The 13,137-nt window shown below is 38.2% G+C and overlaps 1 protein-coding gene across 1 annotated transcript in view; it reads left to right on the top strand.

Moving 5' to 3' along the window:
* Window positions 1-929: 929 nt before the first annotated feature.
* Window positions 930-13,137, top strand: part of LOC117328504 — a 40,398-nt gene continuing 28,190 nt past the window's right edge. Inside the window, exons 1-11 of the mRNA XM_033886040.1 lie at window positions 930-1,081; window positions 6,995-7,056; window positions 7,335-7,427; window positions 8,504-8,581; window positions 9,015-9,119; window positions 9,423-9,536; window positions 9,986-10,121; window positions 10,490-10,650; window positions 10,777-10,851; window positions 11,258-12,263; window positions 12,825-13,112. Coding sequence (XP_033741931.1) covers window positions 1,012-1,081; window positions 6,995-7,056; window positions 7,335-7,427; window positions 8,504-8,581; window positions 9,015-9,119; window positions 9,423-9,536; window positions 9,986-10,121; window positions 10,490-10,650; window positions 10,777-10,851; window positions 11,258-12,263; window positions 12,825-13,112 — 2,188 coding nt within the window. The 5' untranslated portion in view covers window positions 930-1,011. The remainder of the gene's footprint in view (window positions 1,082-6,994; window positions 7,057-7,334; window positions 7,428-8,503; window positions 8,582-9,014; window positions 9,120-9,422; window positions 9,537-9,985; window positions 10,122-10,489; window positions 10,651-10,776; window positions 10,852-11,257; window positions 12,264-12,824; window positions 13,113-13,137) is intronic.

Here is a 13,137-nt window from a genome sequence, read left to right on the forward strand (position 1 = left end):
TAGTGTGGTAGGGGACTAGATATGGTGTGGTAGGGGACTAGACAATGTGGTGTGGTAGGGGACTGTTGACAATGTGGTGTGGTAGGGGGCTATTGACAATGTGGTGTGGTAGGGGACTACACGTTGTTTTGTTTTTTTTATAAACTCAGTATATTTTATATAAAAAATCGATTTAAAATCGATTGATGATATCAGAAAAAACTTATTTTATATATCAGAAAAAGCTAGTTCATGTTTTGATATAAGAAAAGGAAATTTTGATATCAAGAGAATTTCTGATATATATAATTCTATTAATATTGCCTATATTGCCTTTATTGCCTAGGCAAAATATTTAATTTTGACATCCTTCCCGCGCCATAAGGAGAGATAATTACATTATTGTAGCGTAAGGTGTGACGACACTACACTTATTAACGATTTCGTGTCGAACATGTACTCTGTATCTGTGTAGTCATTTTGGTATTATATACAGTACCGATATATATATCAAAACGGCGTCTCTTTACCACCTATTTTCTATGGCGCGGGAAGGATGTCAATTGTCATAATTAAAATTTTGCCTAGGCAAAAATTATTTTTGCTTAGGCAGAAATATCGAATTTTGCTTAGGCAATATTCTACTTTTGCCTAGGCAAAATTCTATTTCTGCCTAGGCAAAAATATTTAATTATGACATCCTTCCCGCGCCATAATTTTCTGATTCAATAATTCGATTTGATGTTATGACGATATGCTTATTTTTTACATCACAAAATCATTTAATGGTATCAAAAATGAATTCATAGTTATGTTATCAATTTCGAGTTTACTCAAATTAAATTATAAATGCGTCAACTATATGATAATATTATTTATTTACGTTGTTGTCATTATTAAAATATACTGATAAAAAAACACCGGAAGTTTTGACACAGTGATCTCCCCGGAAGAAACATGGCTGACAGCAAGAAATTGTAAACAAACCGACAGTTTCGATAGGGCAAATTTGCTGCCCTGCACAGAAACACAATGTTTCAACCTGTGCAACTTCGATCTTATGGCTTCGGAGAGAAATCCAAGTTATATAATGCCGCAAAAGGTAAATTGCACTAGGTAGAATAATCAAAATTAGATGTAACTGCACGCGTTTCTTGTCAGATTGACGGCTGTCTGTAGCGTTTGAGCTATATAAAACGATTTAATACGATTTAATACGATAAATAATGGACGCAGGCTGTAAGCCTCTATGTCCATATCAATTGATATTACAATGTTTACAATGTGATATACATCTGGTGTGCAATGAGTTAATTTGTCCTTTTTCATATATATACACAAGTTATTTGTTGGTATTATCCCAGTGATTGTCCAGTGCAATTTCAAACTGTTTAACCTCCTCGGCATCTATAACATGTTGTGGCAAATTGTTCCAAACATCTACTACCCTGAAGCTGAAAAAGTTTTTTCTGATGTCTAGGTTACATCGTTTTTTGAATATTTTGTGCGAGTGTCCCCTTGTCCTGCTGGTGGTGTCCATTTGGAACATATTTGTTGTGACTCGCTCGTCATAAATATTCTTCACGATTTTAAAGACGTTGATTAGGTCACCTCTATTCCTTCGGTGTTCTAAGGTTGGCAGTTTCAGTCTCTGCAAGCGTTCCGGGTACGACAAGTTTTTAAAACCAGGTATGAGTTTTGTGGCCCTCCTCTGGACGTTCTCTATCAAATCGATGTCCCTCGTCTTATAGGGACTCCATACGCTTGAGGCGTATTCAAGATGGGGTCTTACTAGTGCCTTAAATAATAGTTTGAACATCTTTTCGTCTAAATATGTGAATGTTCTTCTAATTAGTCCTAGAATACTATTTGCTTTATTCACTCCCAACTGGATATGGGTTCTAAAATTTAAATTTTCATCTACTGTCACTCCAATGTCCTTTTCAGATGTTATACTTTCTAGTTCTAATTTTTCACCCATTGTTCCTGACATGTAATATAATCTTTCATTTCATTTCAACATATTTTATTGTATAACATTTATACAAATGGGTTAGACAGCAGGCTTGGCCTATATAAGTCTTCCCCAATACAGACAGAACAATAGTAGAATTAAACTAAAACAATTGAAAGATATAATCTTTTCTCTTTGGAGTTAATTGAGAGCACTTTGCATTTGTTTGGGTGGAATTTTAGTAGCCATTTTGCAGACCATTGTTCAAGTTTGCTCAGATCATTTTGCAGAATGTCTTTATCGTTATTATTTCTGATTTCTCGGTATAGTTTTGTATCATCCGCAAAAAGTGGGGAATTTGATTTGGGAATTTCAGGTAAATCATTAATATATATTACAAACAAGATTGGTCCAAGCACGCTTCCTTGGGGTATACCGCTTACTACGGGGTACGTTTTTGAGGACTCTCCATTTACTAGTACTCTTTGACATCTGTTGCTGAGGAAGTCTTTTATCCAGTTAGTGACCTGATCACTAATTCCGTATCCTTTAATTTTCTCGAGTAATCGACGATGTGGGACTTTGTCGAAGGCTTTCATGAAGTCCATGTATACAACATCCAGCTGACCGCCATTATTAATTATTTCTGTCCATTCTTCCAAAACCATTAGTAGTTGAAGTTGTGTAGATCTCCCGGAGACAAAGCCAAATTGTTTATTGCTGAGTAGATTATTTATGTTCATATGATTGACTATGCTATCCCTTACTAATTTTTCCAATGTTTTTTCCTACTATGCTGGTTAAACTGACTGGTCTGTAGTTCCCTGCCTCTGATTTTGAGCCATTTTTAGCTCACCTGCCCGAAGGGCAAGTGAGCTTATGCCGTGGCGCGGCGTCCGTCGTCCGGCCGTCCGTCCGGCGTCAACTTTCCATTCAAGCAACTTCTTCTCAATAACCAAAAGGCCTAGAGACCTAATATTGGGCCTGTAGCATGCTGGGGTGAAGGGCTACCAAGTTTGTTCAAATGAATAACGTTGACCTTCATTCAAGGTCACAGGGGTCAAAAAGGCTAAAATCTTTAAACAACTTCTTCTCAATAACCAAGAGTCCCAGGGAGTTGATATTGGGTCTGTAGCATGCTGGGGTAAAGGGCTACCAAGTTTGTTCAAATGAATGACCTTGACTTTCATTCAAGGTCACAGGAGTCAAATATGCTAAAAAAAAAATTAGACGACTTCTTCTAAATAGCCAAAAGACCCAGGGACTTGATATTGGGTCTGTAGCATGCTGGGGTGAAGGGCTACCAAGTTTGTTCAAATGAATGACCTTGACCTTCATTCAAGGTCACAGGAGTCAAAAAGGCTAAAATCTTTAAACGACTTCTTCTCAATAACCAAGAGTCCCAGGGACTTGATATTGGGTCTGTAGCATGCTGGGGTGAAGGGCTACCAAGTTTGTTCAAATGAATGACCTTGACCTTCATTCAAGGTCACAGGAGTCAAAAAGGCTAAAATCTTTAAACAACTTCTTCTGAATAACCAAGAGTCCCAGGGAGTTGGTATTGGGTCTGTAGCATGCTGGGGTGAAGGGCTACCAAGTTTGTTCAAATTAATGACCTTGACTTTCATTCAAGGTCACAGGGATCAAAAAGGCTAAAATCTTTAAACGACTTCTTCTCAATAACTAAGAGTCCCAGGGAGTTGATATTGGGTCTGTAGCATGCTGGGGTGAAGGGCTACCTAGTTTGTTCAAATGAATGGCCTTGACCTTCATTCAAGGTCACAGGGGCCAAAAAGGCTAAAATCTTTAAACGACTTCTTCTCGATAACCAACAGTCCCAGAGACCTAATATTTGGCCTGTAGCATGCTGGGGTAAAGGGCTACCAAGTTTGTTCAAATGAATGACCTTGACTTTCATTCAAGGTCACAGGAGTCAAAAAGGCTAAAATCTTTAAACGACTTCTTCTCAATAACCAAGAGTCCCAGAGACCTAATATTTGGCCTGTAGCATGCTGGGGTGAAGGGCTACCAAGTTTGTTCAAATGAATGACCTTGACTTTCATTCAAGGTCACAGGAGTCAAAAAGGCTAAAATCTTTAAATGACTTCTTCTCAATAACCAAGAGTCTCAGGGAGTTGATATTGGGTCTGTAGGATGCTGGGGTAAAGGGCTACCAAGTTTGTTCAAATGAATGACCTTGACCTTCATTCAAGGTCACAGGGGTCAAAAAGGCTAAAATCTTTAAACAACTTCTTCTCAATAACCAAGAGTCCCAGGGAGTTGATATTGGGTCTGTAGCATGCTGGAGTGAAGGGCTACCAAGTTTGTTCAAATGAATGACCTTGACCTTCATTCAAGGTCACAGGAGTCAAAAAGGCTAAAATCTTCAAACGACTTCTTCTCAATAACCAACAGTCCCAGGGAGTTGATATTGGGTCTGTAGCATGCTGGGATGAAGGGCTACCTACTTTGTTCAAATGAATGGCCTTGACCTTCATTCAAGGTCACGGGCCAAAAAGGCTAAAATCTTTAAACGACTTCTTCTCGATAACCAACAGTCCCAGAGACCTAATATTTGACCTGTAGCATGCTGGGGTGAAGGGCTACCAAGTTTGTTCAAATGAATGACCTTGACTTTCATTCAAGGTCACAGGGGTCAAAAGGCTAAAATCTTTAAACGACTTCTTCTCAATAACCAAGAGTCCCAGGGAGTTGATATTGGGACTGTAGCATGCTGCGGTAAGGGGCTACCAAGTTTGTTCAAATGAATGACCTTGACTCACATTCAAGGTCACGTCGATCAAGTATGCTTAAATCTTTAAATGACTTTTAGTGAAAAGCCAAAGTGCAGAGAGACATTATATTGGTCCTGTAGCATGCTTTCAAATAACTGCAGGATCCATATATGAAAAGATCACTGCATTGCAGGTGAGCGATTTGGGCCCATTGGGCCCTTGTTGAAAATAGCAGTAATGTTTGGTAATTTACCGTCCTGTAGTGATTTGTTAAATATTTCTGACAGAGGTTTACTGATATGTTTTCGTAGTTCTTTCAGTATTTTAGGGTGCATCATGTCTGGTCCTTGAGATTTATTTTCATTTAGATCCGACAGCAGTTTTTCAACCTTTTGCTGAGTGCATATGATATCCTCAAACGGGTGAACTATGTTGCTTTTGTTGAATTCTGGTAGGTCTCCTAGGGGTTCTTGGGTAAAAACACTGCTGAAGAACTTGGCGAGAACTTCGGCTTTGTCCTTATCTCTCACTGCAATTTTTGTATCATCTCCGTTCAGACCCTTAAGGTCCGAAATTCCAGTTTTGACCTTTCTTTTGGAGTTGACATATTTCCAAAATTTCTTAGGTTGTTCCTTAATATCCTCGGCAATTTTTTTCTCAAGTTCTCTTTTGGATTTTCTGACTTCCCATTTCAGCTGGTTTCTGATTTTCGCATATTCCTTATATTTTTCTTCAGATTTGGTTTCCATGTAGCGCTGCCATGCTCTGTGTTTTTTGTTAATCTTTTTCAGAATAGACTCTTTTAGTGGCATGTGATCCTTTTTGTTTCCCTGGTGGCTGTTAAATTTGTGTTTTGGGATATATTGATTTGAAAGTTTTGTTATAAAATCGGTAAATTTACTGTACAATTCTGCTATATTTCCATGCATGATTCCTGTCCAGTCATCTGGCATTTCTCCTCTCATACCATTGTAATCCCCCTTACTGTACTTCAAGCGTGGTGTTTCATTTACTGATTGTAGTGTTTTGCAGAAAAAATCGAATATAAGTACCAGATGATCGCTACTTCCAATAGGACTTTCATAAGAGATATCTTTTATCATTTCATCCTCATTTGTTATAATAAGATCCAGGATGCTGGGTTCGTTTCCTTTTCTGTCCCTGGTGTGTTCTCTTACATGTTGGTACAAGTAGTTGTCTCTTAGGCATTCAATAAAGTTTTCTCCTTCCCTATCATTGTTGGATGACCAAGTATTCCAGTTAATTTTTGGCATGTTAATATCTCCTATTAGTAACAAATGACTATATGCTGGGTTAGATGACACTGTTGCGATTATATTGTTAAGCTCCTCCACGAAAAATTCGTCGACAACCACTGTTTTGTTGCGTAAAACTTTTGAAGGATATAGAGTATCTCAGATGGCATGTTTGTATTTAATTACTGGTTTTTGTATTTTGTTATGCATAGTGATCAGTTTTAGGCCCTGACATCAGACACTAAAATAACATAAAAGTACAGTAGGCCAGTATATAGTATAGATATACTGCAGTAAACAGTAAACATTTTTTTTTACGGCTATACAAGCACCAGACTGGTAACTAGACTAACCTAACACAGCTGGCATAGACAACGACAACTTCAGAGACAGAGACTTAAATGACAATAGGGAAAAAAAATACTATAACCCCCACCCCCCCCCCCCCCCCCCCCCCCAAGACTGATACAGAATACAGACTAGGACAAAAATGATGATTTATAATGTACTAACTAATGCTTAACTTTGTATTATTATAACATTCAAGATATGGACATAGAGGTATACCAATGCCTGCATCCATTAATTATCCTATTAAATCCTATTAAATAATATATTTTCAAATATTTGATATATCAAATAAAAAGAAAAGCAATTGTAGCGGAACTGGACCAGGTCGATCATCGGCGACCAGGTAGCTCAATTGGTAGAGCATCCGGCTAGTGTTCGGAGGTCCCGGGTTCGAACCCTGGTCTGGCCGTGCATTTTTCCACTCCTACTACATTTGGTGCCTGTGACCAAACCTTGTTTCAAGTGGGGTAAATACTTGACAAGGGGATACCCGAACCTGGGTTGTGAGTTGTGAAATCTTTGGGTTGAAGATTTAAAAAAGGTAGGGAAGAGTGTAGCGGAACTGGACCGTGTCGATCATCGGCGACCAGGTCGCTCAATTGGTAGAGCATCTGGCTTGTGATGACTGATAGCATAGCTTGAACATTTTAAAGATTTTCCGTCATTGTCAGTGTGAGAAAAGTGATATGGCTGTTTTGATAACATTGTTAATTTTACAGGAAATAAAGAGTTTGTCCAGCGTCTGAAGTTGGAGCGGAAGCTTGAGGCACACACTGGATGTGTAAGTTCTTCTTCACTAGTCTGACCAATAGTCTTCTCAACATTTATTTATCAAAATATGGAGACAGTGATTTATTGGTGACAAAATTACAACTTTATAATACCGGATATGATACCAATAAAAATACTTCACAAATATAGTGTAGCTTAGACATTTACTGCTACATCATGGAAGCTGAGCCCCGATGCCTAGCAGACTGAAACATTACCAGCTGTAGGTGGGCTGGGGAAACATGGAGTTGCTTGTCTTCTGGTTATTTTATTTTGTTTATTTTTCAGGTGAACACAATATGCTGGAACAACACTGGCCATACTATTTTGTCTGGATCTGACGACCAGCATCTTGTTATCACAGACCCATTCAACAACAAGGTACAACACCCTCTATCTGATGACTCTTAAAATGTTAACATACAATATCATACATGTGTTATTCTGGTATGATAGATATATATATAGTCAGAAGCAAATCTAAATCTGACATTCAATTCAAATTGTAAGATATTATTATTACTGTAATATCACTTAAAAGATAAAAATATACAAAAAAAACTGAATAACATACCACTGTCAATGTTATATAAATACACTGTTATATCATAGAAAACAGGTATACCAAAAACTGTATAACATACCACTGCATATGTAAATATATTTCTATACATAAATGAATCAATTTCTCAAGCAATCCAGTTGGAATATATTCTGACTTTAAAACAATTCTCATTTTTCATCAGTGTCTGCTTCTGTTGATCTGTATCAGGTGATAAGGTAGCAGTGTACAGTAAAAATGCCAAATTCTGAAAAATATGGCACATGTTTTAGATATGTAAACATTGCCAGTTAACCTTACATATAACCTCTAATAAAGTATATATATTTGAAATCTGTACAACATTTGCAATTTTAATAGAGCTCTGAAGGATAAGTTAACTGATATTTTCTGTGATTTTTAGAGCTGTGAATACCATGGTAACAGCTTAAAAAATTCTCAAAAATTGCGAAATATTATGATATTTGACCCAAAATTGCACAATTCTCTACACAATTTTTTTTCTGAAACCTATTTAAAATTAAACATCTCTATCCCAAAGACAGAATTAATCTTGTTCGGACATATGTTGTAAATTAAGTTTTTCCGCTATCTTACCTTTTCTGTGGGCTTCCATTTTGCGCTGTAGGCAAAACTAAATTTCCTGTGTAAACACACGTTCGGAAAATCCGGATATTTAAAATCCGGAACCAATTTATTGATTTTTGTTTTAATAAATGTGAAGCCTGTATGTACTACTTCATACTGAATATACCAATTATAGTGTACATTTATTTTTTCATTTTTTATGCATATCATAATACAGGAGTTATTTGCTTAACAAAAAAATTGCCCATGGCCAGGCTGTCTTACTGTGGTGTTCTACCTAAGTGCTTTGTTGTTTTCTTGATTACAGAAAGTACTGTCCATCCGCTCTGGTCATCGGGCAAACATATTCAGTGCTAAATACCTGCCGGCTTCTGGGGACAAACAGGTGTGTTTTGTTAGAGTGACCATTTCATTGTCAGAGTGACCACTACATTGTTAGAGTGACCATTACATTGCTACAATGACCACTACATTATTAGTGACCACTACATTGTTACAGTGACCACTACACCGTCAGAGTGACCACTACATTATCAGTGACCACTGCATGGTTACAATGACCACTACATTGATCAGAGGGCTATATACTAGTGACTGATATTGACAGCAGAAATGATGGTGTAAATTAGGCCATCTTTGAACAGCTATTGGAAACATTATCAAAAATAATTATTGTCTACTATTATATAAAATTTATTGATATGTACTTATGTAATTATGTTTATATTGATGGTACTGATACATGTATAATTTATCCTAGAAATGTCGGTCTAGATGTAACATTGTACACACATAACCAAGCTATCCTCTCTGTACAGATCGTGAGTTGTTCTGGTGATGGGAAGATTTACCACACTGAGGTCGAGCGAGCTGATACCTACACCAGTAATCTATTTGATTGCCATTTTGGAACTACATACGAGGTAAAGTAGATATTCATTGTTTATCCATTTAGTGTAAAAATCTTTCTTACCTGTTTTAAGCCTGGTTTTATAAGGTGGAAATAATGAATTATTGATAAAACACTTTGTTATTGGTATCTGTAAAAAAGAATGAAGTTTTACATAATGGTATATTTACTGATGTAGATACTGTAATTTTGTTGTGGATGTGAGATTAGTTTTGAAGATTGTTTCATTAATACCAACACTATTAACAGGGAATTACTTCCCTTTATATACACAACTGACATCAGTTGTCTGTACATTATGTTACATGCTTAACAGGTGTTGGTAGTACCCAATGAGGCATCACTGTTCCTGTCGTGTGGGGAGGATGGCACGGTTCGCTGGTTTGATCTCCGTGCAAAGTCCAGCTGTACTAAGGAGGACTGTAAAGAGGTGGGTGAATTCCATTAACCTGTTACTCTACAAATTATCTTGTTGTCAACTTTCTGTACATTGTTGTTGAGTCTTGGATCTGTGTCTCATGACTGGTTATTGTTACGTTGTATATGATGGAAGCAGGTCGTTGGTCTCTATATCCATAAATCAAACTTTACTTGTAACCTTTGACATGTTGAACATTTAAAATTCTACAGTCAGAATGAAGTCACTTCCCAATACTAGTACAATAAGGTTAACAGATGTCTGTCTGGCTTTCTTCAAAACAGTGATGCACCAGAGAAAATGCACTAAATTAGTTTCATTTGGTTTTCATCATTATTTCTGATCAAACTCTCAGAATGCTTCACAGCTGATTTACGTATAGCTAACAGCTGAGAAATGAAATATCTCCTGCCCTTTGTAAGATATAACAGTTACATGTATGTTGATTTTGTATTTTTAAGGATGTGCTGATTAACTGTCACAGAGCAGTAACCTCCCTTGCGGTGAATCCTTTCATACCGTATCACCTGGCCATCGCATGCTCTGATAGCTCTGTTCGCATCTTTGATAGACGCATGCTAGGAACACGAGCTACAGGTAAGGAGTTAACACAGAATATTTTCACATATTTCTGGTGTATACCAGTGTTATCTGTTGCTAGCTTCATGTAACTATGCTGGACATATCATTATGGAATGAACTTTCTGTCGCGAGGCAAGTATTCTAAATGTAGCATTACAGTCTACAGAAATATTGTTGTCTGTTGCCAAGTAACTATGCTGGATGTAATATCACAGGAATTTTGTTGTCTGTTGCTAGGTAGCTATGCTTAATGTATCATTACAGGAATATTGTTTTCTGTTGCTAGGTAACTATGTTAGACGCATCATTACAGGAAAATACCTTCGGTTGTTAGGTAACTATGTTAGATGTAGTATCACAGGAATATTGTTGTCTGTTGCTAGGTAACTATGCTGGACGTAGCATTACAGGAATGATGTGTCGTTTCACGGCTCCTACACTTTCTGGCCGTTCTTATAGAATCACCTCTCTTAACTACAGCCCAGACGGTGAAGATGTACTCGTTAGCTATTCATCTGAATATATTTACCTGTTTGGTCATAAGGTAAGCTCATTCAAAGTATAGATTGCTGTTGTCAATTCAAAGTGATAGAGGTTATACACTTGTCATTATTAAATAGAATTATTGTAGCTGTATGGAGGTGTACTCTAATGTATTTGTCATTTTCAGGAAAACAAGTACAAGCATTTGGGGAAAAGCTTTCCATTGGAGTCCAAATCATCTAATCCTAGACACCAGAATGTGGTAGGTTTGTTTATACTCTCTAACCCTAGACACCAGAATGTGGTAGGTTTGTCAATACTCTCTAACCCTAGACACAAGAATGTGGTAGGTTTGTTTGTACTCTCTAACCCTAGACACTAGAATGTGGCAGGATTGTTTATACTCTCTAACCCTAGACACCAGAATGTGGTAGGTTTGTTTATACTCTCTAACCCTAGAAGCTGGAATGTGGCAGGTTTGTTTATACTCTCTAACCCTAGACACCAGAATGTGGTAGGTTTGTTTATATTATAACCTTTAACTTTAGATACAAGAAAGTACCTACCATTCTGATAGATTTAAGCTCTTTATTTTTTGTAGCCTGACACCTTTACATGATGGTATTGTTAACAAGAAAGATTTTTATTTGATCTCTGATATTTTGCAGACGGATGACAGTTGTTTGCCAGTAAAATCTGAGGTGTCCAGCTCCAAACAATCATGCTCCCATACATTTGCTAGTGGCAGCACCAACCAGGCAGAAACAGATAAAAAATGTGGGAGTTCCAACAAGGAAGATACAGGAAAGAGGGATGGGGGCAAGAAACAGAGAGATACAGGTAAAAAAGTTGGGGAGGATCGAGAAACAAAGGAAGGGATGAGTAGCAATGACAAGGATGGTGCAAAAGGAGTGAAGCCCAGGGCAGAGGATGGCAGGAAGGTAGAAGGAGGAGGAAAAGGAATAGGAAAGGGAAAAGGTATGACAAAGGACGGGGTGAAAGAAAAAGGAAGGAAGGATTCAGAGGATAAAGGTGAAAAATGTAAGACAGGAGAAGAGAGAAAGGAAATTACAGGGAGAGACACAGTAGTTGTACAGCAAGATACAACAGCAGAACAAATAGAAACAACAGGAGACAGTCAGCCAGTGGTAGGGACGGAACCTGGTGTGGCCGGGGAGGCTGGTGTGGCCGGAGAGGCTGGTGTGGCGGGAGAGGCCGGTGTGGCTGGAGAAGCCGGTGTGGCTGGAGAGGCCAGTGTGGCTAGAGAGGTCTGTGTGGCTGGAGAGGTCTGTGTGGCTGGAGAGGTCTGTGTGGCCGGAGAGGCCGTTGAAGAAGGAGAGGCCAGTGTAGAAGGAGGAGCTGGTATAGAAGGAGAGGCCAGTGTAGAAGGAGAGGCCGGTGTAGAAGGAGAGGAGGCGAGTGGGGCGGGGTTAAACAGAGGAGCTAGAGGTGTAGATACTGGTAGAGGTATGGGTGGTGCCCTGCCTGGAGATGTGTCTGGAACGTTAGGGGGAGTTATAGCTGGAGACATAGCCACCACCTCATCAACAACAGAAGCCTTGGAAGAGTCTGCTGCTGGACACCCACCTATAAAACGTCTACGACTGCGTGGTGATTGGTCAGATACAGGCCCTAATGCCCGCCCAGAGAGTGAAAGACAAGCCCAGGGGACAGGTGTGTCATATTGATATACAATATAACTCAAATAAAACCTCTGATAGTTCGAACTCAGATAATTTGAAAAACTCCGTTATCCTGAAGTAAAATGACTTCATTGCTGATCAAGTGTGTAAACAGTGGCATTGTGTTTAGTCAGAACTTTGACAAGTGATTTAAGTTTATGGTTTAAATACTAAACTTATTTATGTGACTAAACTATGTGATTGTATCAAGTTTAGGGCAGATCCAGAACAGATAATTAAATGTAAAAGTATACTAAAAATGTTAAGTTTTAATCATTGTTACAGCAGTATAATATTAAAGTTTTATATAATTGTAACAGCATAATATTGTTAAAGATTTAGATACTGGTAATTAAGTGTTACAGCATAAATATAATATTAAAGTTTTAGATAATTGTTACTGCATAATAATGTTAAAGTTTTAGATAATTGAATGTAACAGCATTTTAATGTTAAAGTTTTAGACAATTAAATGTAACAGCATTTCAATGTTAAAGTTTTAGATAATTGTGCTGTTGTTGGTGCTGATTATCATGTTTTGTATGTCTGACAGCAGAGCAGAGAAGAAGTCCACACACCTCCATCATGCAGCGGATGTCAGACATGCTGACCCGCTGGTTGGATGGAAACTTGAGAAGGACTGAAGGTCAGGGTGAAAATTCTGAAGGTCAAGGTGAAGGTCAAGGTCAAGGTTCAGAAGCTAGAGCTGAAGGATCAGCTGCGAATGATGAGGAATCCAACCAGACCACACAGGAGGGCCCTGTGGAGGTGACATATGTACCCCAGGGTGGTGGAGACCCCACATCCTCCACGGAAGGAACAGGAAGGACTGTTGTATCAGGTGTGTAAATGAAGATGTATATTTG

Source organism: Pecten maximus, chromosome 5 (assembly GCF_902652985.1).
Source record: "Pecten maximus chromosome 5, xPecMax1.1, whole genome shotgun sequence".
Lineage (NCBI taxonomy): Eukaryota > Metazoa > Mollusca > Bivalvia > Pectinida > Pectinidae > Pecten > Pecten maximus.